This window comes from Bos indicus, chromosome 6, assembly GCF_029378745.1.
Source record: "Bos indicus isolate NIAB-ARS_2022 breed Sahiwal x Tharparkar chromosome 6, NIAB-ARS_B.indTharparkar_mat_pri_1.0, whole genome shotgun sequence".
Lineage (NCBI taxonomy): Eukaryota > Metazoa > Chordata > Mammalia > Artiodactyla > Bovidae > Bos > Bos indicus.
In genome coordinates, this window is record NC_091765.1 from 105,529,413 (window position 1) to 105,556,147 (window position 26,735).

At 44.7% G+C, this 26,735-nt stretch overlaps 1 protein-coding gene across 3 annotated transcripts; it reads left to right on the plus strand.

The window, feature by feature from the left end:
* The first annotated feature begins 497 nt into the window (after window positions 1-497).
* TMEM128 (transmembrane protein 128) lies at window positions 498-15,806 on the plus strand. Of its 3 annotated transcripts, XM_019963093.2 has the most exons (6): window positions 498-656; window positions 2,273-2,414; window positions 6,512-6,670; window positions 9,949-10,080; window positions 13,394-13,502; window positions 15,180-15,806. In XM_019963093.2, exons 1-5 carry the CDS (start codon window positions 560-562, stop codon window positions 13,491-13,493), a joined length of 630 nt encoding a protein of 209 aa, XP_019818652.1. In that variant the 5' UTR covers window positions 498-559; the 3' UTR covers window positions 13,494-13,502; window positions 15,180-15,806. The 3 variants fall into 3 exon arrangements, with proteins under 3 accessions (XP_019818652.1, XP_019818654.1, XP_070647900.1); XM_019963095.2 differs by lacking the exon at window positions 9,949-10,080; XM_070791799.1 differs by lacking the exon at window positions 6,512-6,670.
* Window positions 15,807-26,735: the final 10,929 nt, after the last annotated feature.

Sequence of the window (26,735 nt, forward strand, 5' to 3'; positions counted from 1 at the left end):
AGAACGGTTTTTATTTCTTGCCCGGAGTCTGTCCAAGCGGTCAGTGCCAGGCCCAGGCTCCACCGCAGGCTCCCGGACCCGGCCCAGCGATCCGTCCCTCCTCCTGGGAGTCCTCCAACCCTTTTAAGTCTAGCTGGGCGATTCCTGAGGAGGAGGAAAGAAGCTGACGGGCTGAGACACTATGGGCACAGGGGAGCCACGGAGGGTCCCGGATGCAGAGAGCGGGAAGAAGCCGAGTACCAAGGCAGGGACCTACAGCCCTGCCCGCGCGCATCCGCCGGCAACTGTAAGTTTGATCCTCTGGGCTTCCGTAGCTCGGAATAAACGGAGCGTCTTTCGTTTGGGAAAGGTCAACATTTCGAAATTCAAATCCTGTTTGCAAATTTGAGCACGGAGACAGCTAAGCCAACGCTACCCTACGTTCTTACCAACTAAAACCTAGAAGACAACATAGTCTCCACTTTTCATAAACGGGAACCCCTCCTTCCGCCCGGATGTCCCTACAGGAAGTTCCGGCGAGGTTAACGTCACTTCCGCCCCGTTTCTGGGTGGTGCCAAGATGGATGTTCTACGGGCTCGGGAGCAGCTCCGGCGGCGGTACCTGTTCCCGCAGGACGCGGAGGTCCCACTGGAACACGAGGGCTACCCCAGGCCGGGTGAGGCGCTTCCCCCGGACACGCTTCGAGCCGCCTCGAGGTTCCCGTAGGCAAGGCGCCCGGAAACGGCGACCCGACCTCCCGCAGGCCCACCCATTCCGGAGGGACTGGGATTTGTTTTTATCAAGGCTTACCAAGTAGTTTTGCACGTTAGGTATTTAAGTATCGTAAAAAAGCGTTAGAGATCAGGTAGCCTTCCGCATCTTCATCTCAGCTGCGCTTCAGGATTCCCTGGAGAGCTGGTTTAACACCTATTTGGCAGTATCCATTAAAATAAAATTTCCACTGGTTGTGTCCCTAAGAAAAGAAGCATATTTGTAGCAGTACACAAGGACGTATGTGCATGTGCAAAGTGTTTCATCTCAGCATTGCTATTGCTAGTAATAGCGAACGACTGGAAGCATCTAATTGTCGTCAGCAGGGAGCTGGTTAAATACTCTTGGATATCCGTATGTCACACAGCAGGCCGACTTTATGTACAAGTGTGGGTAATTTTCAAGAGGAGGCGTATAGCATCGTCCATCAGCAGGGAGCTGGTTAAATACTCTTGGATATCCGTATGCCACACAGCAGGCCGACTTTACCAGTGTGGGTAATTTTCAAAGGGAGGCGCAGAACAAAGTATGATATACCACGGTTCGGGTTCAACCCAGGTAACATGCAGTGTATGCTCACCTGTAGATGCATAGAATGTGCAGGAACTCAATAGACCTTGATACTGGTAGTTGCTTTGCGCTGGGGAACTGGGGTTAAGGATCGAAAGAGATTTCATCTTAGGTGTTTTTGTCCTGTATGATGTTAAAACGTTGTGTATTTATTACCTTTAATAAACAAACACAGAAGACTTCATGAGGTTTTCTGGTTATACATTTTGTGGATATCTCCCACAATTTGTATTATGAGTAAGGTGACCAGGAATTCTGATGGTCAGCTGAAGTCAGGAACCTCGGATGCATACCAGTGGTTCTCGCATGAACTGGGAGAGCGGGTATGTCAGTCACCTGGGGAACTTGTTAGACCCCATTTGACCCAGAGCCAGCCAGTTGTTCTTTCAGATTGGGTCCCAGGTGGAAGGAATTTGACTTATCCATCACTAGTCTAGACAGTACGGTGTTGGAACTGTGCCTCCAGTGTGACCTTTCCACTTCTGAGGTGCCTCAAAAGGTTGTGTTTGTTTAAAACAAGTAAATATGTAGTGTTGGTAAGTAGTGTTTTTGGAAAATCACAAGTCCATTTTGTGTTCTAATGTTTGTCACTTGCATATTTCTGAATTAACAGGAATAATCACTTTCCTAGGCGATATATGAAGCACAACATGAAAATTTCTACACTACCGGATGGCATTATTCTTCCCAAAAGACTATAAGTAAATTTAGTCCCAAAATTCATTTGGCGGAAAAAAGTTGACAATACTGAACAAGTTTTATAGCAGCTCCTATTATTTCTAAAAATATAAACTCATTTTGGTGGTTTTACAGAAGAAATTGGTACTCTAATAGGAGAGAATCGGGCTGTTAGAAAGCTCTAGGAAATTATTTTATTTGACTTGAAATAGGTGTAATTTTTCCTGTGGAGCTAATGGTTACTTGATCAGTTGAAATCTCCCTTATTTGCAGAAACCTCTACAGCTGTTGAGAAAAAGGAGAAACCTCTTCCAAGACTTAATATCCATTCTGGGTTCTGGATTTTGGCATCCATTGTTGTTACCTATTATGTTGACTTCTTTCAAACTGTTAAAGAAAACTTCCACACCAGTAGGTAAGAAAACTTGATGGCTCTTATTTTTTCACATTATGTTTTGTTAGACTCTTAGTAAGTACCTGCTTTCTGCCAGCCAGCAAGTTGGAGGTGCTGGTGATACAAAGTTGAAAAAGAGTGCACGTCCTGGGCATGTGCAACAGAGTGGACATTATTTCAGTGGGCCTTTTCAGCCTAGATGTTTTGTAGGATGAGGAAGGCAGTGAATTTAAGGACCTAATCATTTGTAAAACATGGAGAGACAATGACTAAAGGTCTTTAGGAGATCAGATCCACAAGCCCTGGGAGGAAGGAATGAGAACTGTGGTAGGTGAGAATCAGGTCTCAGAGCTCATTTTTAGAGAGTAGTTAATGGCCAGTGAGCTACATGTACAGGCTGTGATTGAACTAGAGTTGAGTTCACTGGTGCGAGAAGTCAGGAGCTTTGTGGCAGGATGTCAAATAGTCCATCATTCATGTGAATTGAGATCTCTTTCAGGAGCTGACGGCAGGTGTGGGGGGTTGAGGGGAAGGTTCACTCTCTTGAGTCTTCACTGAATGTTAGAGAGTGTTCTGGAGGTCCCTAGAAAACAGAAAAAGATGGGGAGGTGTTGGTGAGCATTAGAGCTGGCATCGGGAGGGGTGGTTCTCTTAGAGAGCAAGTGTAATTGTCTGGAAGTATCAAGTAAGACTTCCCTGGTGGCTCAGATGGTAAAGAATCTGCCTGCAATGGGGAGACCTGGGTTCAACTCCTGGGTTGGGAATAACCCCTGGAGAAGGGAATGGCAACCCACTTCAGTGTTCTTGCCTGGAGAACTCCATGGGCAGAGGAGCCTGTTGGGCTACAGTCCATGGGTCCCAAAGAGTCAGACACAGCTAAGCGACTGGCACACACACATATCAGTGAGGCTAGAAAGGTGCAGACAGGACTGCTGATCAGGTGTTTTTGCTGGGGATGGGGGCATACAGTTTTTCTCTGTCAAGGCCTTCAGGAGGGGCGGTGACTGCTGGAGGGGCGCCTGAGGAGAGTGAGGGAGCAGGCAGCCAGGGGACAGCAGGGGTGGGGGAGTTGATGTAAACTATGGGAGGGAGAGAGCTTGTTCACTTTCCTTATCTCCACAAGCAGGAGCTTTCCCTAGGCACTGCCCATCACTGCTTCCCCATCCTTCCCCATCACTGCTCCTTCTCTGGGAGGTGCTGGACCTCCTGATGGGGTTTGGGATGAAGAACCAGACTTGTAACTCAGCACCTTCTTTCTCTTCGGAGCCAGCTGCTCACAGGAAGCACAGATTCTGGGATGCTTGTCTGTGCCATAATTTTTGTTGTTGTTTGTTTTTGTATTTTTGGAGCTCTTTTTCTTAAAAAACTTTTTTAAATTTCAGTTTTAATTGTTTTTTATTTTGGCTGCCCTGAGGTTTCGTTGCGGTGTGGTGCACGGCTTTCTCCAGTTTCAGTGCGTGGGGCTTCTCTCTGGTTGTGGCACAAGGGCCTCTCTCGTTGGCGAGCACAGGCTCTAGAGCACTTGAGCTGAGTAGTTGTGGTGCAGCAGCTCAGTTGCCCTGAGGCATGTTTGATCTTAGTCCCCCGACCAGGGATTGAACCCGTGTCTCCTGCATTGGAAGGATTCCTAACCACTGGACCACCAGCGAAGTCCCTGCACCATCGTTTCTTGGGGCAACCCTAAGATGAGAAGGTCTCTAGGTTTTCACTGTGTCTTGAAGCCAGTGGCTAAGTCTGTCTATTCCTGGGTTTCAGTGTGAGGAAGCACTCTGTGACTGTTCACCAAAGCCATCTTCTTTCCATAGCTCCATTAGTGAAAAAAAAGCTGACTTGATCTTCATCAGCCTGGCTCCTTTGTCTCTCTCAGTTGGCTGGGAAAAGAGGGAACATTCACTTCAAACTCGTATCAGCTGCCCCTTCGTTCACTGAATATTTAACGAGAACCTGAAGTGTGTCCAGTTTTGGTGCCAGTGATGAACAAGGCATGTTTCTCTCCCTCCACCAGTTCATTTTAGGCTGTGATAGATGAACAGGTCACGCGGTATGTACTGTGTTAGTGTATGAGTGTGTATGGGATGACGTAGGAGTGCCTTGAAGGGGCACCTGGTCTTGCCCAACCTCGGGTTGTTGTTGAGTTACTCAGTCATGTCCAACTCTTTGTGACCCCATGGACTGCAGCACACTAGGCCTCTGTCCCTCACCATCTCCCGGAGTTTGTCCTAGTTCATGTCCATTGCATCTGTGATGCCATCCAGCCATCTCATCCTCTGACACCCTCTTCTCCTTCTGGCCTCAGTCTTTCCCAGCATCAGGGACTTTTTCAGTGAGTCAACTGTTTGCATCAGATGACCAAAATCCTGGAGTTTCAGCATCAGTCCTTCCAAGGAGTATTTAGGGTTGATTTCCCTTAAGATCAACTGGTTTGAGCTCCTTGCCGTCTAAGGGCCTCTCAGGAGTCTTCTCCAGCACCACAGTTCAAAGGCATCAGTTCTTCCCTGCTCTACCTTCTTTACCATCCAGCTCTCACAACCATGCGCCAAGCTTGTGAGGTGGGCGTCTTTGAGGTTTTAGGAGAGGTGAGAGTATTTACCCATTTGTGTCCTTCTATATCCTTACATAAGAGAATACTAAGTATTAACAGTTAAGGGAGATGGGAGGTGAGGAATAGCTCCTTCCACTGTGAAATGTTTGTGGGCGCCTGCAGGAGTAAGAGGCATGCCCAGGTGTGTGGCAGAGCCTGACTCAACCACCAGACCAGGGTAGTGGGGCACAAAAAGGAAGTGGAAGTCATAGGTCTGTCCTCGAATAAGTGTCATCTTAGAGGAAAAGAGACAGAAACACCCACTCAGAGGCTGAGAACTTTGAGCAGCATTGTGTTCTTGCTGAGGCCTCAGTTTGCGGGGAGTTGGAGCAGCCAAGGCATGAGAGTGCTGCCCAGAGGTGGTCCGTGCAGGCTGCCTTCTGCTTCCTCAAAAAGGGTTCTTTCCTCTGATTTTCCAGATCTGGCCGCATCCCCGTGACTGGCCGAGGCTGATGAGGGTTCCTCACATACACTGAGCCAGGTCTTGGATGGAGTTGGAAGAAGAAAAAAGCCATTACCCCTTGGGGGAGTACTGGGAGATAGTCTAGGAATGGGAGGGTTTCATTTAGAAATCTTTTATGACAGGCAGTTTAATTCCTTCCAAACTGATTGTCAGTATTCCAAGAAACCCTGCCTGACTTGGAGAAGTTGATGGTATCTGTTGAAATCTTTATTAATCTCACAGTCAAAGCTTCAGAAACAACCAGAAAGCTGCTATTTTTCCTGTATTTTTAAAGAAAATGCACTAGTGTAACGAGGGTTCTTTTTTGGTTGGTTAGTTTATGAAAGAATGTGTGTGTGTTTAAAGTCTTCCTTTTTCATCCTTTCATGAGTCTCACTCCCATATTTCTTACCCATTTCCTACTAGATCTAGACCTTCTGAAAGCTGGGATTGAGTAACGGGTTCCCTCTGTGCCCCTTCTCCAGTTGACACTCTTCTTAGAAATAGGTATCTTGTCTGTTAATGAAAACTCTTAAGATCCCTGATGTGTTAAGTGCTGTCATTCAGCACTTTTAAAAATAAATCATTTTAATTTTGTGTCCATATTTGCTTAACAGTCACTGAATGCCTAGGCCAGCTTCAGGGAACTGAAGAGCCTTTATAAGTAGTTTATATTGTCTACACCCAAGTTATATGTGCACAGTTGGAAGCAAAATTGCAGAATGGGCTTGGAAGTTCTGATCCGAAGAATCATAAAGACACTTCCTTGCTCTAGTAGCAGGGCTGAGTCACACCTGGCTGGTGGGACACCAGACACAGGTACAGCCAAGAAAACAGGGTGCAGAGCACCAAAAACCAAGCTGCCCGCCCTGCGGATGGTACAGGTCTCCCAGTTCTGACTGCCTGTATTCAGAGATACTTATGAAAACTTTGTCAGGTACATACACTGTTACGAATGGGATTGCTCCCATTGGTATGGTTAGCCAGCAGCTGTCCTGTGTCACACTGGAGATGTGTCAGAAAAGACTATCTGCCCTTGGGCCTCAGAGACGATGTGTGAGAGGATAACGGAAGGGTATTCTTCTGTCTCTACAGTTGGTTTCTCTTCGGCAGTGCCTTGTTGCTCGTTAGTGTGTCGATTGCATTTTACTGTATCGTCTATCTGGAGTGGTATCGTGGAATTGAAGATTATGATATCAAGTATCCAGCATTGATACCTATTACAACCGCTACTTTTATTGTAGCAGGAATTTGGTGAGTTACCTTTGGAATGACTAATAAGAATGAAGATTGTTTGATCAGGTAGTGATATACATGGTACAGAATTCAACAGGGGGAAAACAAGGAATAATGAAAAAGTAGTCTCTGATTCTCTTTTTAGTACTGTCTTTCTTTACTTATATAGCAATTTAAAATACATATGGTAACATGATATATATATTTTGCATTTTGCTTTTTAAATCATTTTCATTGTGAAGTTTAATACAGAAAAGTGGAAGAATCTAAATTGTATGGCTGAGAGAATTATCACGCAGTGAGCCTTTGTGTAAACCCTAAGGAGGGCAGGAGGAGAACAGTGCCAGCCCCCTGTAACCCCTCCTCTGCCCCCCTGCCCCAGTCATTCCCTCTTCCTTCCTGCCCACAGGAAGACGCTGTCCCCACCTTCCTGGCCGTTCCTTTCTTTTGTATCTCTTAAACACTGTTTTTGTTGTTGTTGTTGTCTGTGTTTGAACTCTATAGAGACATGTTGCTGTGGTATGTGTTCCTTTATCCTTGGCTGTTACATGCAACACGAAGTATGATTCCTCCGTGTTGTTGTGCGTAACGGTAGCGCATTTTCATTGCTGTTCAGCATTCCATCCTATAACTGAATTCCAGTTTATCCGTTCTGCTCTTGATAGATGGAGAAGGCAATGGCACCCCATTCCAGTACTCTTGCCTGGAAAATCCCATGGATGGAGGAGCCTGGTGGGCTGCAGTCCATGGGGTTGCACAGAGTCGGACACGACTGAGTGACTTCACTTTCACTTTCATGCATTGGAGAAGGAAATGGCAACCCACTCCAGTGTTCTTGCCTGGAGAATCCCAGGGACGGGGGAGCCTGGTGGGCTGCCGTCTCTGGGGTCGCACAGAGTCGGACACGACTGAAGCGACTTAGTAGCAGCAGCAGCAGCTCTTGATAGAATTTGGATTGTTTCCAGTTTGAAGTTATCATGTGTGATGCTGTTAGGTAAGACATTCGAGACATATACAAGACATTCTTGTACACGTGCCTCTGCATGATTCTGTTGGGTGTCTGTGCACATCCATACATATGTAAATATAGGTCTCTCTAGCAGGGAAATCGTTGACCTATTGGGTATGCACGCCTCCAACTTCAGTAAATAGTGCCAAACTGTTTTCCAAAGTGATCTTTTTTTTACACTGAGTTTGTATTTCTTCTGTATTCATGCACGTAGATGTGCTTCATTATTTTTAATGGTTACATGGTTATCACTGCATGGACATATCATGATTTATTTAACCAGCTTGATTTCTTTAAAAAATTCTTTTGCAGTTATAAAAAATGCCACAATTAATATCCCTTTTCATACTGTTCATGGGGTTCTCAAGGCAAGAATAATGAAGTGATTTGCCATTCCCTTCTCCAGTGGACCACATTCTGACAGACCTCTCCACCATGACCCGCCCGTCTTGGGTGGCCCCACACGGCATGGCTAAGTTTCATTGAGTTAGACAAGGCTGTGGTCCCTGTGATCAGATTGTGCCGGGGTCCAGCCTGCGATGATCCAGGGTATTCGAAGGAGAGACGGCATTGGCGACCTATTTATTTAAATATTCATCAACGATATAAAGAGTAATAGAATGAGGATAGCTCAGTGAGGAAATTCAGTGGAGAAAAGAGGCTGAAATAAGGATAGCTCAGTGAGGAAATTCAGTGGAGAAAAGAGGCTAAATAATTCAACCAGAAGGTGAGAGAAAGAACGACATGGGGAGACCAAGTTTCGGTGAACAAGGCCCGCACTTTATTTTTCAAAGTAGTTTTTATACCTTAAGTTATGCATAGAGGATAATGGGGGAAGGGGTAGAGTCATGCAGTAAGCCAGGCTTTCTTCCTGCAAACTTATCATATGCAAAAGTTTAGGTGATTTGCATCATCTTCTGGCCCGGAGGCCTGTTAACATTTTAAGACCCTTTCTTCAGAAAACTTATTTTTCTCTAAAGGTGATTAGGCAGGCGCCACCCTCCAAAAGCATTAAAGTTGCATTCCTATAGGGCAAAGGTGTGGTGGGCTACAACAAAAAAGAATTAACTCAAGGGTCCAAGGTTACAAACATTAAAGCTACTACTTACACCAATTATATTAATCAGTACACTGCCAGGGACACAGCAGGTAAGGGATATGGAGACTTAGCAGCAAACATTGGCCCAACAAGTGAAAAACCCTTCACCAATACAATTTCTAATCAATCTTTTAACTGCTCAAAGGACTCTGTATTTAGACAGTTTAGAACATCTCATGCCTCTCACAGTTGGGAGGCTCTGAGCAATCACATGTGGCCGGAAAAACCTATTCAGGTAGGCTAGAGGACTTCCAAAGGAGTTTGTAGGTTGAAACACTATCACACCCAGGAACTTGATTAACTGGAGCTATAAGTTAACTCTTTTTTCAGAGAGAGGTAGTGGGGGACAGCCCCCTGTGCCCCCGTAAAGTCAGAGGTGTAGGTGAGAGCACAAAGCAGAAAGTTGGCAGACTCTGGTTTTGGGGGTAGATGCTCGAGAATTTCCAGGGGGACTCCTGAGGCTCGATCCCGCCTTTGCGTATGCCGAGCCTCCTTCCTCATGACCTTTGCCACGGGCGGAGTTCCTCACGCTGGCTCCTGGCAGTGATAGACTTCCAGTTGAGCTATTGCACATCCTGAAAGATTATGCTGTGAAAGTGCTGCACTCAATGTGCAATATGCAATATGCGCTCAATATGCAATATGCTGGGAGATGGCTCCCGGCAAGATTGACTAGTTTTCTGTGATTATGATTTCAGTGTGTCTGCCCTCTGATGGCGTCTCGCAACACCTACTGTTTTACTTGGGTTTCTCTTACCTTGGACGTGGGGTATCTCTTCATGGCTGCTCCAGCAAAGCGCAGCCGCTGCTCCTTACCTTGAGCGAGGGGTATCTCCTCATGGCCACCCCTCCTGACCTTGAACATGGAGTAGCTCCTCTTGGCCCTCCTGTACCTGCACAGCTGCCGCTCCTTGGATGTGGGGTTGCTCCTCTTGGCCGCCGCCCCTGTCCACAGGCATGGGGTAGCTCCTCTCAGAGTGCAAAAGTAGGAAGTCAAGAAACACCTGGGGTAACAGGCAAATTTGGACTTGGAATATGGAATGAAGCAGGGTAAAGGCTAATAGAGTTTTGTCAAGAGAACACACTGGTCATAGCAAACACCCTCTTCCAACAACACAAGAGAAGACTCTACACATAGACATCACCAGATGGTCAACACTGAAATCAGATTGATTATATTCTTTGCAGCCAAAGATGGAGAAGCTCTATACAGTCAGCAAAAACAAGACCAGGAGCTGACTGTGGCTCAGATCATGAACTCCTTATTGCCAAATTCAGACTGAAATTGAAGAAAGTAGGGAAAACCACTAGACCATTCAGGTAAGACCTAAATCAAATCCCTTACGATTATACAGTGGAAGTGAGAAATAGATTTAAGGGACTAGATCTGATAGAGTGCCTGATGAACTATGGACAGAGGTTCTTGACATTGTACAGGAGACAGGGATCAAGACCATCCCCATGGAAAAGAAATGCAAAAAAGCAAAATGGCTGTCTGAGGAGGCCTTACAAATAGCTGTGAAAAGAAGAGAAGTGAAAAGCAAAGGAGAAAAGGAAAGATATAAGCATCTGAATGCAGAGTTCCAAAGAATAGCAAGGAGAGATAAGAAAGCCTTCCTCAGCAATCAATGCAAAGAAATAGAGGAAAATAACAGAATGGGAAAGACTAGAGATCTCATCAAGAAAATTAGAGATACCAAGGGAACATTTCATGCAAAGATGGTCACAATAAAGGACAGAAATGGTATGGACCTAACAGAAGCATAAGATATTAAGAGGTGGCAAGAATACACAGAAGAATTGTACAAAAAAGATCTTCATGACCCAGATAATCACAATGGTGTGATCAGTCACCTAGAGCCAGACATCCTGGAATGTGAAGTCAAGTGGGCCTTAGAAGGCATCACTACGAACAAAGTTAGTGGAGGGGATGGAATTCCAGTTGAGGTATTTCAAATCCTGAAAGATGATGCTGTGAAAGTGCTGCACTCAATATGCCAGCAAATTTGGAAAACAGCAGTGGCCATAGGACTGGAAAAGGTCAGTTTTCATTCCAATCCCAAAGAAAGGCAATGCCAAAGAATGCTCAAACTACCGCACAATTGCACTCATCTCACACGCTAGTAAAGTAATGCTCAAAATTCTCCAAGCCATGCTTCAGCAATACGTGAACCGTGAACTTCCAGATGTTCAAGCTGGTTTTAGAAAAACCAGAGGAACCAGAGATCAAATTGCCAACATCTGCTGGATCATGGAAAAAGCAAGAGAGTTCCAAAAAAACATCTATTTCTGCTTTATTGACTTCGCCAAAGTCTTTGTGTGGATCACAATAAACTGGAAAATTCTGAAAGAGGTGGGAATACCAGACCACCTGACCTGCCTCTTGAGAAACCTATATGCAGGTCAGGAAGCAACAGTTAGAACTGGACATGGAACAACAGACTGGTTCCAAATAGGAAAAGGAGTACGTCAAGGCTGCATATTGTCACCCTGCTTATTTAACTTCTATGCAAAGTACATCATGAGAAATGCTGGGCTGGAAGAAGCACAAGCTGGAATCAAGATTGCCGGAAGAAATATCAATCACCTCAGATATGCAGATGACACCACCCTTATGGCAGAAAGTGAAGAGGAACTAAAAAGCCTCTTGATGAAAGTGAAAGACGAGAGTGAAAAAGTTGGCTTAAAGCTCAACATTCAGAAAACGAAGATCATGGCATCTGGTCCCATCACTTCATGGGAAATAGATGGGGAAACAGTGTCAGACTTTATTTTTTTAGGCTCCAAAATCACTGCAGATGGTGACTGCGGTCATGAAATTAAAAGACGCTTACTCCTTGGAAGGAAAGTTATGACAAACCTAGACAGCTTATTAAAAAGCAGAGACATTACTTTGCCAACAAAGGTCCGCCTAGTCAAGGCTATGGTTTTTCCAGTGGTCATGTATGGATGTGAGAGTTGGACTGTGAAGAAAGCTGAGCGCTGAAGAATTGATGCTTTTGAAGTGTGGTGTTGGAGAAGACTCTTGAGAGTCCCTTGGACTGCAAGGAGATTCAACCAGTCCATCCTTTCTAAAGGAGATCAGTCCTGGGTGTTCTTTGGAAGGACTGATGCTAAAGCTGAAACTCCAATACTTTGGCCACCTCATGCGAAGAGTTGATTCATTGGAAAAGACTCTGATGCTGGGAGTGATTGGGGGCAGGAGGAGAAGGGGATGACAGAGGATGAGATGGCTGGATGGCATCAGCGACTCGATGGACATGAGTCTGAGTGAACTCCGGGAGTTGGTGATGGACAGGGAGGCCTGGCGTGCTGCAATTCATGGGGTTGCAAAGAGTCGGACAGGAGTAACTGAACTGAATATCCCTTTTCATAAACTAATAGGTTGTCAATGAAAAAGATGTTTTTTTTTATGTTTATGAAAGTATTTTATAACTTTCTCACTAAAGAAAGATCTGTAAATTACAGAAAAACACAAGGAAGTAAATCCCATGGTTCCTGCCAGCCAGTGAGAAAACTATATTGAACATGGTGTGTGGCCTTTTAGGGTTTTTTCCTCCCTTTATATTAATGGAATTGTAGTTTGGGGAAAACCACACATCTTTGTACATTTGTTGTTATTCACTCACTCAGTGGTGTCCAACTCTTTGTGACCGTGTAGACTGCAGCACTCCAGGCTTCCCTGTACTTCACTGTCTCCCAGAGTTTGCTCATAACTGATGTCCATTGAGTCACTGATGCTATCTAACCATCTCATCCTCTGCCGCCCCCATCTCCTTTTGCCTTCAGTCTTTCTTAGCTTCAGGGTCTTTTCCAGTATTCAGTGTAAATGTATTTTTTCTGTGATGTATTTTCTGTAGTTGAAGTATGGATTTTTGACATGTTACATTGTTATGTAGTTATTATTAACTCTTCAGGAACAAGTGTAGACAGGTGTGTTATTCAACATTTTCTTAAGAAGGCTAACATCACCCCCAAGAATGTTACTTTATTTTTAGCACAGTAGGATTATAGGTATCCTAATTTCTACTTGTCAAAGTGTTATATATTAATCATCAACTCTCTGAAACACTTAACTGACTATAATTTTCCTTTATTAGCTTCAACTCTTAAAAAATGCGGTCTATAAAAATCACTTGCACTTTAGAAAATGTTTTATTCTTAACTTGGTGACAGGAATAGTGTTTTTCTCAATGAAAAATTTAATAGCAGCTTATAAATGATGTTTTTCAGTCTGTTTCTAATGGGAAAATACTTTAACCATCTTTTTTTTTTTTTTCTCGTGATATTTTGGTTATGTGTGAGATTGTAAAACCAGTCTATGGTCATTTTATTTCATGTTCCTTCACAGACACTTTAAGAGACTGATGTCTCTGTTGAGCCAGCCCAGCGCTCATTAGACGAGCTTTAGTGATTCCACTTCCAAGTACTATGTGAACAGGTTGTGATATTTCCAATATTGGCTACGTCACATATCTGAGAAACTGTATATATATAAGTAAAGTTACTGGCTGAATGAACTTTCCCAGCCTGGGTAGGAAGTGAGTCTTCTAAATCTAGATTCTCCAGTACAGTAAATTTGTATAGAGGACAGCTGCAGTTGTCAACAGTGTGGGTTTTTTGTCCTTTTCAGCTTTAATGTTGCTTTGTGGCACGTATGGTCATTTTTCACTCCAGTGCTGCTGTTTACCCAGTTTATGGGGGTTGTAATGTTGACCTCACTCCTTGGATGACTTCTCAAGGTAAGATTTCTGGAATTTTAATTCTAATAAGGAAATAGTCTCTCATGACAGTGTTCAGTGAAAGTGAAAGTTGCTCGGTCATGTCCGACTCTTCATGACCCCATGGGCTACACAGTCCATGGAATTCTCCAGACCAGAATACTGGAGTGGGTAGCCTTTCCCTTCTCCAGGGGCTCTTCCAAACCAAGGGATCGAACCCAGGTGTCCTGCATTGCAGGCGGATTCTTTACCAGATGAACCACAAGTAGACATAGCAGTAACAGACTAGTGAATTATTTCAGCCGTGTTTACACCAGGCTGTCATCCATGGAACTCTGGGATGAAAGGGACTGTGATCCCTTCCCTTTTGCATTATTTAGTTCTAAGTGGCTGCTTCTTAGAGAAGTCACCCTGCCCGTCCAAGATTTCATGAAGAGGGTATCTTGCACTATAGATAAGTTCACACATTAGTCCATTTTCTATTGTAGTCGACTTCCATCAGCTTCTATGCAGATAACTATTAGCTAGATCATTCTTCTGTGCATCTTCAGTAGCTCAGTTGTGTCTGACCCTTTGTGACCCCATGGACTGTAACCCAACAGGCTTCTCTGTCCATGGAATTTTTCAGGCAAGAATCCTGGAGTGGGTTGCTGTTTCCTACTCCAGGGGATCTTCTTGACCCAGGGATCAAACCTACATCTCCTGCATTGGCAGATGGATTCTTTACCACTGCGCCATCTGGGAAGCCTGGATTATTCTTAGTTAATGGAAATATAGGATTAATGGGCAGTTTTACCCAATTGAGGAAAAAAGTCTGTTTTCTAATTGTCCTGACTGCTGCATAAAAGTTTGATGGCTGGCACATCAGCCTTTTCCTTCCAGGTTATAGAATTTCTGCCTCCCCGCAGACCACTGCATCCCTGGGCCTGCCACCTCACAGTGGGGTCTATTTGCTGATTGTCAGATAACTCATTTACTAAATAAGAATTTCCTGAGAGCCCTCACTCTGCACGCTTAGGGGCTTGATAAAAAAGGCAGTCCTCTTTTCATGTTGCTGATGTCAGAACTCGGAGGAAATCTATTCCATGTGTCTGTTTACAAGTATGAAAACTGGGGCCCAGAGAAGTAAAAGTTAATACGCTCAGTTATTGGGGTGCAAATGACTGACATTTCAGCTCACAGAGTGCTCTCCCTTTGGAGTTTGTAAGGAGAGTCCGTGTAACCAGGTAAAGGAGAAATGGCTGTCCTCTCGTTGGTCATCTGTCTGAAAACAGTTGCTCGCACACACATGCCGCTGTGCGGAGTCCCCTCCACACGTTGTGCTGTGTCTGGGAACGTTTGGACTTTCACAGTCCGGCTTCTGTCCCTGTTGACCTGTTGCCACAAAAACGTTCCCTCCTCTGAGCCTCTCTCCTTTGACTCTTTGACTGTTCAGTATTGACTTTTTCCACGTTTTCGGGAAGTGTGAATATAGTTTAGAAGAAACACTAGATTGTGAATCTAGTAACAGAAGACTGTACTTCCTCATTTACCAAAAACGTATGCAAGAAGTGCTAATTCTATGCTTTTGATTTACTGCCGACATCAAATTATACCTGGTAACAGAGCCACAGAGGGGAGACGGGGAGATTGAACTGTGCTTTGAAATATTAAATCCAGCAGTCTAAGATAGATTGTCTCATTTGGATTTTCTTCCAGGTGGAAGGGTGTGTCGGTGGTTAACATCCTGCCAGCTAAAAGCACTGCAGATGCAGTGGTGAACACAGTGTGTTTTTGCATCTACAAAGTGAATGGTTTCCTTGGAAGAATTTTAACTTTATAACTCTATAGCTGAAATCAGAACAAATTATATTTCATTTGCATATTTCTAAACTCAAGTGATTAGCAAATTTTTCAGACTCAAATAAAAGTATTCTATTCAAGACAGGAATAACTTAATTTGCACTGTTAATCTGTTTGGATCATTGGAGAAACTGTTGGTGTAAAAATTTAAACAAATTTTCATAGAGATGCATACTGTACTCCAGTATTATAGAGCATTTAAGGGGTAACAATTCATTGTATGAAGTGACTGGCTGTGTATTTAAAGGTGTGATAGTGTCATGTGCCTTTAACCCAACTTCAGCAATTCCTATAAAATTTCATTTTGATAATAGTTTTGTTAGGGGGAGGACCAATCAAAAGGATTTGTGTTTTGCCAACTTGGGATTTTATCACTGTGTAAATTACTGGGTTTTTAGTGTTTGTTTAACATAGGAACTTTTAATCATTTTAAGTATGTGTAATTTTTGTCTTAATATTTAAATAAAATATTTTTATAGCTTTCTTATGGGCTTTGTTAATATAAACTTTGGAATAGTTTCTGTTTTCAGCTATTAGTACTTTGAGTTGACTATAGAAATAAGGGTTCTTTTCAGAGAAGGCTACTTGGCCTTTCCAAGACCAGTGGAAGACAGGATCCACACTTTCAAATGCAAGTATGTTTACGTTAAACCTGAAACATCATAAGCATTGTGACATCTTAAGTACCCTGCATTGGTTTCTGCCCCCCTGTCCCAACCCTGGGGGTTGCAGAGATGGCGTTTCAGCCACCACTTGTGTCTGGCTGGGCTCACACCCTGGACCTACCCTGCAGTAGAGGTTAATCTTGACCTTGCGTAGCAGTGAACCTTTCTCCAGCTGGAGGCAGGCACAATATTTGAGTTGTGGGCGATGGGAATAATGTTTATGAAACAGCTGTTACAGTGGCCGGCACACAGCAGGCGCTCACCCAATAAATGGTAATGGAGAGGGATTGGAAGACAAAAGTGACTTAAGGGCAGGAGTGGAATGGGCAGGCACAATCAGTAAACAGAATCAAGCCCAGTTTGTGTACACATATGTGGGAGAGTTTGTAGAGTCATTTCAGTTAAGCTGCAAAGTTAGGCAAAGGTCAGAATCAGGAGGCTGAGTCAGTCAGTGATGGGCGGCTCCAGTGCAAAGCTGAGGGTGCAGACCCAGGAAGTGGGATTAGAGAACGTGGGTTCAGACTCTCCCGAGAGAACCTGGGTGGAGCCAAGGGACAGCGCCCCAGTGACCACTCCCACAGAGTCTTTGGGCAGATTCTGCAAGAAACCCCTTTCTTCCTTCCCTCTTATCTTGTGAAGTTTAACTACTTGGATAGAAACCTAAGGCTGAGAGTTTCTGTTTAATCCAGTTTGTTATAACCCAGCTAGCCAGCGCTGATACTGTGGCCAACTAGGGTGGTAAGGAGATGACTGTGTTACTTATAAAGAGACGTTCGAATAAATTTGCTTAAAAGAGATTACGCCCTGTCCCTGTTTCTGTAAAAGAAGTGCTATGCAGACTGATTATGGGTCTTTTCCTATTGTTGTTTTAGTCACTAAGTTGTGTCCAACTCTTCACAACCCCATGGACTGTAGCCCACCAGGCTCCTCTGACCATGGGATTCTCCAGGCAAGAATACTGGAGTGGGTTGCCATTTCCTTCTCCCAGGGATTTTCCCCACTTAGGGTTTGAAACTGGGCCTCCTGCATTGGCAGGCGAGTTCTTCTAAATAAATAAAAATTGTGTCAAGCAGTGTTGTTACTGCTGCTAAATAAGCCTGTGGGGGGAGCGTCTACTCAGAATAGTAGTGAATAATAGAATTAACAGTTGTGAATGTTTATCGTGAGAGGCAAGGATATGATAGAAGCAAGGATGTGCCTTTAAAAATGTCCCTGACAGTCCCAAGTGTCAAGACCAAGTCTTCAACCCGGGTTACACACTGTTCATCCAGGCCTGCTGCTGCCATGCAACTGGTGACAAGGCTGTCTTGTGAAGAGTTCTCCAGGTGATTCTGCCCTGCAGCCTCAGTCCAAAACTATGGTGTTCTAATAATCACTTTGGGCAGAGATGTCTCTGCAGAAGGTAGAATGTTTTAATTGTACGGAAACCAAGAGGTAGTGGAATCGAACTGAGCTCACTACAGTAAAAATCAGATCAAACCTCTCCCCGGATCTGTGTCTGGGACCTAGCTTGGGAGGCAGCGGTCTTTCTTGGAGACTTAAAAGAGACTTTTAAACAGGATTTAGAGTCCTGGCTGTATCAGGGTTCTTTGGTTTTACGCAACAACAAAAAAAGGTCTCTGGCTATCCTTAAGCAAAAGAGAGATGCCTTGGGAAGGAAAAGCTAAGAGCCACATCTTTATAAGTAGGGTTGTTTGGGGAAGGGGAATGGGTCTGGGGAGTAGAGGTTATTAGATGCCCTCTTTTGTGGCCACAGTTAGGAGAACTACCCTTCACTTAAACATGTGCCACAACTACAGAGCCGGGCGAACTGCACCTACGGAAGCCCGCGTGCCCTAGAGCCTGTGCTCGGCAACAGGAGAAGACACCGAGATAGGAAGCCTGTGCGCCGCAACTCGCCTTAACTAGAGAAGAGCCCATGCAGCAACGGAGACCCAGCACAGCCAAAAATAAATAAAAATATCACGAAGTCTTTGATTCAGCTCAGTGAGTCGAGGTGGGGAAGAGTTTGGCAGATTTTAGGAAAGGTTTACATGGAACTTGTAAGAAACATAGTCAGGAATAGTGTGTATACACTAAGGACTAATTTTTAAAAAGATTTACTTCTTTATTTTTGGCTGCACTGGGCCTTCGGTGCTGCACATGGGCCTTCTCTAGTTGCGGTGAGTGGGGGCTACTCCTTGTCGCAGGGCAGGGACTCGGTAGTTCGCAGCTCACGGGCTCTAGAGCGCAGGCTCAGTAGTTGTGGCCCATGGGGGCTCAGTTGCCCCGCGGCATATAGGATCTTCCCAGAGCAGGGATCGAACTCGTGTTCTCCGCATGGGCAGGTGGATTCTTAACCGCTGGGTCACTACCAAGGAAACCCAAGGACTAATTTTAAAGAGTAACATGGAAACTTACATTACTGTATGTAAAATAGATAACCAGTGGGAATGCACTGTATGGCTCAGGAAACTCTAGCAGGGGCTCTGTATCAACCTAGAGGGGTGGGATGGGGAGGGAGGTTCAAAAGGGAGGGGATATATGTATACCTATGGCTGATTCATGTTGAGGTTTGACAGAAAACAACAAAATTCTGTAAAGCAACTATCCTTCAATTAAATAAAAAAACAATGTAAAGTAACAACAACAACAACAAAAACCCAACAACACTGAACTGCAGGCTCTGGGTCAAGGGAAGATTGGGAGTTAACAGAAGAGAAAAGTATTCTCCAGAGGGCCACAAAGATGTCATCTAAGTGACAGATTCAGTTCTTGAGGTTGAGGAAGAGGGCTTTTCCAATTATGCAGAAATGTCATGAGTAGCTCTTTTGTTTCAAAAGCCATGTGAGCGACTAGCTTTTAGCAGAGCTGTAGCGTCTCCAAGCCTTTTCATGCCTCACTTTGGGTGTATTCACGATGTCTTGAGATGCATCGCTTATGTCTGCGCACCAGTGGGTTGTACTGTTTCCCATCTTCAAACAAACACACCCCAAACAGGGCTTCCTCATGCTTCTCCAGTTATTAGCCCCTTTTTGGGTCTTCTTTCCAGCAAAATAATTCTTTTATTTATATTTAATAATATTTCCACTAAATAATTCTTTTTTTTTAAATTTTATTTTATTTTTAAACTTTACATAATTGTATTAGTTTTGCCAAATATCAAAATGAATCCGCCACAGGTATACCCGCGTTCCCCATCCTGAACCCTCCACCCTCCTCCCTCCCCTCCCCTCCCTCTGGGTCGTCCCAGTGCACCAGCCCCAAGCATCCAGTACCATGCATTGAACCTGGACTGGCGACTCGTTTCAAACATGATATTATACATGTTTCAATGCTATTTTCCCAAATCTCCCCACCCTCTCCCTCTCCCACAGAGTCCATAAGACTGATCTATACATTGGTGTCTCTTTTGCTGTCTCGTACACAGGGTTATTGTTTCCATCTTTCTAAATTCCATATATATGCGTTAGTATATTGTATTGGTGTTTTTCTTTCTGGCTTACTTCACTTAAAAAAATTTTTTTTATTTGGCTGCACCAGGTCTTAGTTTCAGTGTGTAACTGCAGGATGGTTAGTCGTGGTCAGTCGTGGTCAGTCGTGGTCAGTCATAGTTAGTCGTGGCATGTGGGATCTAGCAATAGTTCCCTGACCAGGGATGGAACCTGGGCCCCGTACATTGGGAGCGTGGAGTCTTATCCACTGGACCACCAGGGACGTCCCATGAATCCCTCTTATACTTGGAAGTTCTCCTGCCTCTTCTTCCACGGTCACATTGGGTCTGACCCCCCTCTTCCACCTGCCTCCTTCATTCCTAAGGGCCTGTGTGGATACACTGGGCCCACCCACCTGGGTTACCCAGGATCATCCTGTTTTAAAACCCTTACTTCATTTCAGTGTTCCTTTTGCCAGGTAACACAATGTTTTCGTAGGTTCCAGGGACGAGGGTGTGGACGTCTTTGGGGCCATTACTCTGCCATTACTCTGTTTCCAAAGACAGGGCATGGAAGCTACTGTTTAAAGCGTAAACTCAGAAGCTGAGCATGTCACTTCCATCCTATGCTATCGGTCAAGCACTCACAGATTCCAGACTCAAGGGGAGGAGATGTGGCTTCCACACACCCTAAAGGAGTGCCAAAGAATTTGGAGGTCGTGGTTTAAAATGGCCACAGTCTAGCAGACACTGTGGAGAGCAGTATGCTGCTGCTGCTGCTGCTAAGTCACTTCAGTCGTGTCCAACTCTGTGCAACCCCAGAGATGGCAGCCCACCAGGCTCCCTCGTCCCTGGGATTCTCCAGGCAAGAACACTGGAGTGGGTTGCCATTTCCTTCTCCAATGCATGAAAGTGAAAAGTGAAAGTGAAGTCGCTCAGTTGTATCGGACTCCACGACCTCATGGACTGCAGCCTACCAGGCTCCTCTGTCCATAGGATTTTCCAGGCAAGAGTACTGGAGTGGGGTGCCATCACCTTCTCTGGGAGAGCAGTATGGAGTTTCCTTAAAAAAACAAGATAGAGTTGCCATGTGATCCAGCAATCCCACTCCTGGGCATATATCCAGAGAAAATTCAGATTCTAGAAGATGCATGCACTCCGGTGCTTATAGCACTGTTCACAATAGCCAGGTGATGGAAGCAACATAAATGTCCACCAGCAAATGAATGGGTGAAAAGGGTATGACACACACACAGTGGAATACTACTCAGCCATAATAAAGAATGAAATGATGTCATTTGCAGCAACATGGATGAACCCTAGAGATTATCATACTAAAGTCTGTCAGACCAAGAAAGACAAATGTACGATACTACTTATATATGGAATTTAAAGTATGATACAAATGAACTTACTTCATGATTCCTAGACATAGAAAACAAACTTATCTTGCTAATTTTGGTGTGTGAAAAAAATGTAGAATTCATTGTGTGTACTGTCTTGGAGAAAGGCAATGTGCAATTGTAGGAAGAAAGTGTCTTAGGGGCCAGAAAACCTGAGCTCTCATCCTAATTCTGTCACTAAATAAATGAGCTGGGAAAAGTTAAAAAAAAAAACAAACTTATGATGACCAAATGTTCCCAGAGGATTGGGGAGGGATAAATTAAGGAGAAAGGCAATGTGCAATTGTAGGAAGAAAGTGTCTTAGGGGCCAGAAAACCTGAGCTCTCATCCTAATTCTGTCACTAAATAAATGAGCTGGGAAAAGTTAAAAAAAAAAAAGAAAACAAACTTATGATGACCAAATGTTCCCAGAGGATTGGGGAGGGATAAATTAGGATAAATTAGGATTAGCAGATCCTACTATATATAAAATAGATAACAAGATCCTACTGAATATATACATATTCTTTTTTTATATATACATATATATATACACATATACCAGAAACTAACACAACATTGTAAATCAACTATACTTCCCAATTTTAAAAAAGGGAAATTGCTACAGTGTAATCTCTGTTCACAAATTATCTAGATTCCTTCCACTTGCAAGAGTCACTTGCCTTCCAGGGATCCCACTTATAGCATCAGGTTTAGGCTTTAGCTCCCTGATCTCATAGTCGTAAATCAATAAAGGGTGCCTCATCAGAGGCATGGTCCTCTTGATCTGCACACCTTTAAAGGTAAAAGTGAAACTGTTAGGTGCTGAGTGGTGTCCGACTCTATGTGACCCCATGGACTGTAGCCCTCCAGGCTCCTCTGTCATGGGATTCTCCAGGCCAGAATACTGAAGTGGGTTGCTGTTCCCTTCTCCAGGGGATCTTCCCAACCCAGGGATCAAAGCACCGTCTTCTGTGTCTCCTGCATTGGCAGGCAGTTTCTTTACCATTTGAACCACCAGGGAAGCCTCTTTGAGGATAAGTTACCTGCCAATTATACACCAAACATAAAGGGATGAGGTGGCCGTAGGGTACTCACAATAACATTCCCATTCAGAAAGAGATAAACAAGGCATGCGGCCTCTGGTCCCTAAAAATCCCGAATGCCACCTGGGCACAAGTCCTCTTTCATTGATTAGGGGCCAGTGCTGCTTGTTAGGATGTGCAAAGCTTTAGGCTCTACTCTCTGGGCTCTATTCCACCCTCTGTGTCATCTTCTAGTGGAATCCAGTAGTGCTTCCACTAGGACAGTTCTCAAAAAGTGAGAAATAGAATAGCTTCTTGGTAGCATTTAAAGAAATCTTTACCTTCTGGAGCTGAAGGATAGACACAGCTAAGGGTCAGCACAGAACTGAATTGTGAGAGGGGCAGAGGGGCAGAGAAGGCTGAACTCTCCGTCTAGGAAAATATCTTCCACCAAGGTCAGAACCCAGATAGGGAAGGAGCAGGACTTTGAGAACTGAGATGGGGATCTTGGTAAAATGCACTTGAGAACCTTGCACTCCTAGATTCCTCAGAACCTTCTGGACCAACAGAAGGCCCACCTCTCCTTCCTGGGTAACAGAGCCGTTCCTTGCTTGAGGACCGTGTGGGGGCCCCAGAGGAGGTATGTATGTGTTTAGTCGCTCAGTTGCGCCCGACTCTTGCAACCCCATAGACTGTAGAGGCTCCTCTGTCCATGGGATTCTCCAGGCAAGGATACTGGAGTGGGTTGCCATTTCCTGCTCAAGGGATCTTCCCGACCAAGGAATCGAACCTGGGTCTCCTGCATTGCAGGCAGACTCTTTACCAACTGAGCTACGAGGGAAGCCCAAGGCCCTAGGAGAGTTCCAGAGGAGGTAGGGATCTCAAAGCAATGCTTACTCTCTTCAGGATTTGCCCCATGTCCTTCCTGGCCACTCAACCATTCAGTTCAGTTCAGTTCAGTTCAGTCGCTCAGTCGTGTCCGACTCTTTGCGACCCCATGAATCGCAGCACGCCAGGCCTCCCTGTCCATCACCAACTCCCGGAGTTCACTGAGACTCACATCCATCGAGTCAGTGATGCCATCCAGCCATCTCATCCTCTGTCGTCCCGTTCTCCTCCTGCCCCCAATCCCTCCCAGTATCCGAATCTTTTCCAATGAGTCAACTCTTCACATGAGGTGGCCAAAGTATTGGAGTTTCAGCTTCAGCATCATTCCCTCCAAAGAAATCCCAGGGCTGATCTCCTTCAGAATGGACTAGTTGGATCTCCTTGCAGTCCAAGGGACTCTCAAGAGTCTTCTCCAACACCACACTACAAAAGCATCAATTCTTCAGCTCTCAGCCTTCTTCACAGTCCAACTCTCACATCCATACACGACCACAGGAAAAACCATAGCCTTGACTAGACGGACCTTTGTTGGCAAAGTAATGTCTCTGCTTTTCAATATGCTATCTAGGTTGGTCATAACTTTCCTTCCAAGGAGTAAGCATCTTTTAATTTCATGGCTGCAGTTACCATCTGCAGTGATTTTGGAGCCTAAAAAAATAAAGTCTGACACTGTTTCCACTATTTCCCCATCTATTTCCCATGAAGTGATGGGACCGGATGCCATGATCTTTGTTTTCTGAATGTTGAGCTTTAAGCCAACTTTTTCACTCTCCACTTTCACTTTCATCAAGAGGCTTTTTAGTTCCTCTTCACTTTCTGCCATAAGGGTGGTGTCATCTGCATATCTGAGGTTATTATCCTGGATCAAATACTAAACTAGCCTTACTGGGGATGCGCTGGCCCACTAAGAGAGAGGGATCCATACATAGCAAAGTTGCTTCAGGACCTGAATAACTTATGATAAATATCAGGAGTGTTTGATCCTGGTGGTGCTGGATTAAAAGTGGATAAGGGAGCTATTTCAAATCCTAAAAGATGATGCTGTTAAAGTGCTGCACTCAATATTCCAGCAAATTTGGAAAACTCAACAGTGGCCACAGGACTGGAAAAGTCAGTTTTCATTCCAACCCCAAAGAAGGGCAATGCCAAAGAATGTTTAAACTACCATACAATTGCATTCATTTCACATGCTAGCAAGGTAATGCTCAAAGTACTTCAAGTTAGGCTTCAACAGTACATGAACCAAGAACTTCCAGATATACAAGCTGGATTTAGAAAAGGCAGAGGAAATAGCGATCAAATTGCCAATATCCATTGGATCACAGAAAAAGCAAGGGAATGCCAGAAAAATACCTACTTCTGCTTTATTGACTATGCTAATGCCTTTGACTGTGTGGATCACAACAAACTGGAAAATTCTTAAAGAGATGGGACTATAAAGCCACCTTACCTACGTCCTGAGAAACCTGTATGCAAGTCAAGAAGCAACAGTTAGAAGCAGACATAGAACAACAGACATTCCAAATCAGGAAAGGAGTACATTGAGGCTGTATATTGTCACCCTGCTTATTTAACTTATATGCAGAGTACATCATTCGAAATGTCAGGCTGGATGAAGCACAAGCTGGCATCAAGATTGCTGGGGGAAATATCAATAACCTCAGATAATGCAGATAACACCACTCTAATGGCTGAAAGTGAAAAGAAACTAAAGAGCCTCTTGATGAAGGTGAAAGAGGAGAATGAAAAGCTGGCTTAAAACTGAACATTCAGAAAACTAAGATCATGGCATTGGATCTCATCACTTCATGGCAAATAGATGGGGAAATAATGGAAACAGTGACAGACTTTATTCTCTTGGGCTCCAAAATCATTGCAGATGGTGACTGCAACCATGAAATTAAAAGACACTTGCTCTTTGGAAGAAAAGCTTTGACAAACCTAGATAGCATATTAAAAAGGAGAGACATCACTTTGCCAACAAAGGTCTGTATAGTCAAAGCTATGGTTTTTCTGGTAGTCATGTATGGATGTGAGAGTTGGGACTATAAAGAAAGCTGAATCAACCAAATGTAGATCTTGCCTTTGTGTGTGTGTGTGTGTGTGTGTGTGTGTGTGTGTGTGTGTGTGTGTGTTGTGGGTTTAGTCACTTGGTCGTGTCTGACTCTGCAACCCTCTGGACTGTAGTCTGCCAGGCTCCTCTGTCCATGGGATTTCCCAGGCAAGAATACTGGCGTGGGGGGCCATTTCCTCCTCCAGGGGATCTTCCCAACCCAGGGACTGAACCTGTCTCTTCTGTATCTCCTGCATTGCAGGCTGATTCTTTACACACTAGGCCATCAGGGAAGCCCAGTTCTTGCCTTTAGGAGTTCAGAACAGGAAAGACAGTTAAAAGATAGATTATGCCATGTGTCAAAGAGTGGAATGGAGCAGTAGATAGGTCCCAGGGGACCACAGAAGGAATAAGCTGGATGTCTTAGTTTCCTGCGATTGTTCTAACAAAGACCACATTGGATGGCTTAAACAACAGAAATTTATAGTCCACAATTCTCAAGACTAGAAGTCCAAGATCAAGGTGTCCACAGAGTTGGTTCCCTCTGAGGGCTGAGAGGGAAAAATCTGTTTCAGGCCCCTCCTAGTTTCTGGTAGTCTCAGATAACCCTTGACTTGTAGGTGGCATTCTTTCTGTATACTCACACCCTCCTCCCTCCATATGTGTCCATCTTCAAAGTTTCCTTTTTTTAAAGAAAGAGGCAGTCATACTGAATGGGACCCTATTACCTTAACTTGATCATTTGCAAAACTTTTATTTCTAAACAAGTTTCCATTCACAGGTACTTCAGGGCTCCTCTGGTGTCTCAGATGGTAAAGAATCCATCTGCAATGCAGGTTCGATCCCGGGGTTGGGAAGATCCTCTGGAGAAGGGAATGGCTACCCACTCCAGTATTCTTGCCTGGAGAATTCCATGGACAGAGGAGTTGGGTGGGCTACCGTCCATGGTACTTCAACATCTTTTGTAGGGAGACACAATTCAATAGGTATTGATTGAGTACCTACCATGTGCTGGGTACCACTGTTCTATGTGATGGAGATACAGCAGCAGATGAGACAGGCCATGCCCTTCTCATAGAGCTTTCATTACAATGGGAGAGAGAGGCCCCAGAAATACACACAGTCTGGGTAACACTATGCAAAGAAGGAAAACAAAGCAAGGTCAGGGGCTGGAGCACAGTGGGGAGGACTCATTGGATCCCACTCCCCCCATTAGTCTGATGAGACGATGACGCTTGGCTTACTTATTCATTCATACGGCCTCCATCCACGTGTGCATTCACTAACTCCTTGGTTTATTTACTGACAGCCACCTGGCTTAGCTCTGGTGACACCCAGGTGAAGGGCACACTCTAAGCTTTGGACGGATGGACACGGTCCAAAGGGACTGACCTTTTTGCACTCTTTCTGTGCATGTGCTCCATCCTGTCTCTGGAACCCCCTCACTTGCCCTCCCACATCTCCTGGCCAACTCCTACTTCTCCCAAGACTGTTCAGGTGCTGCCTCCTCTGGGAACCTCTCGCCTTGCTTGGCAGACTCAGGGCTCCTCCAGCCCTCCCCATCCAGACAGCCCTGGGTCATGGGCTCCTGCAAGACAGAGCTGAGTCTCATGTGTGATTCTCTCCCCCTTTCCAGACAGTTAAGTACTTGTCCCACGAGGGTGTCTCACTAGAAGGTGAGCTCCATAACGATACTCTTTCAGAGCTGAATCCCCCACACTTAGAGCAGAGTCCTGCAACTAATTCAATGTAGGATAAATGAGTATCGGTCACCTAAGTGAATGAACAAAGTGAAAACGTGAACGATGGCGGAGTCCTCAGGTTGACTCCCAGCCTGGGGCTCCCTGCAGCCAGGACCCTCTGGCAGTCGGAACCAGCCATACAATTTTCTGGATCCACTGCAAAAGGAAAATGTAGGTCCCCTGGTTCAAAATTAAGAACTTTAGAATGGCAAACAACAGGGTGTTAAACCAAGGGGAAGAGGAT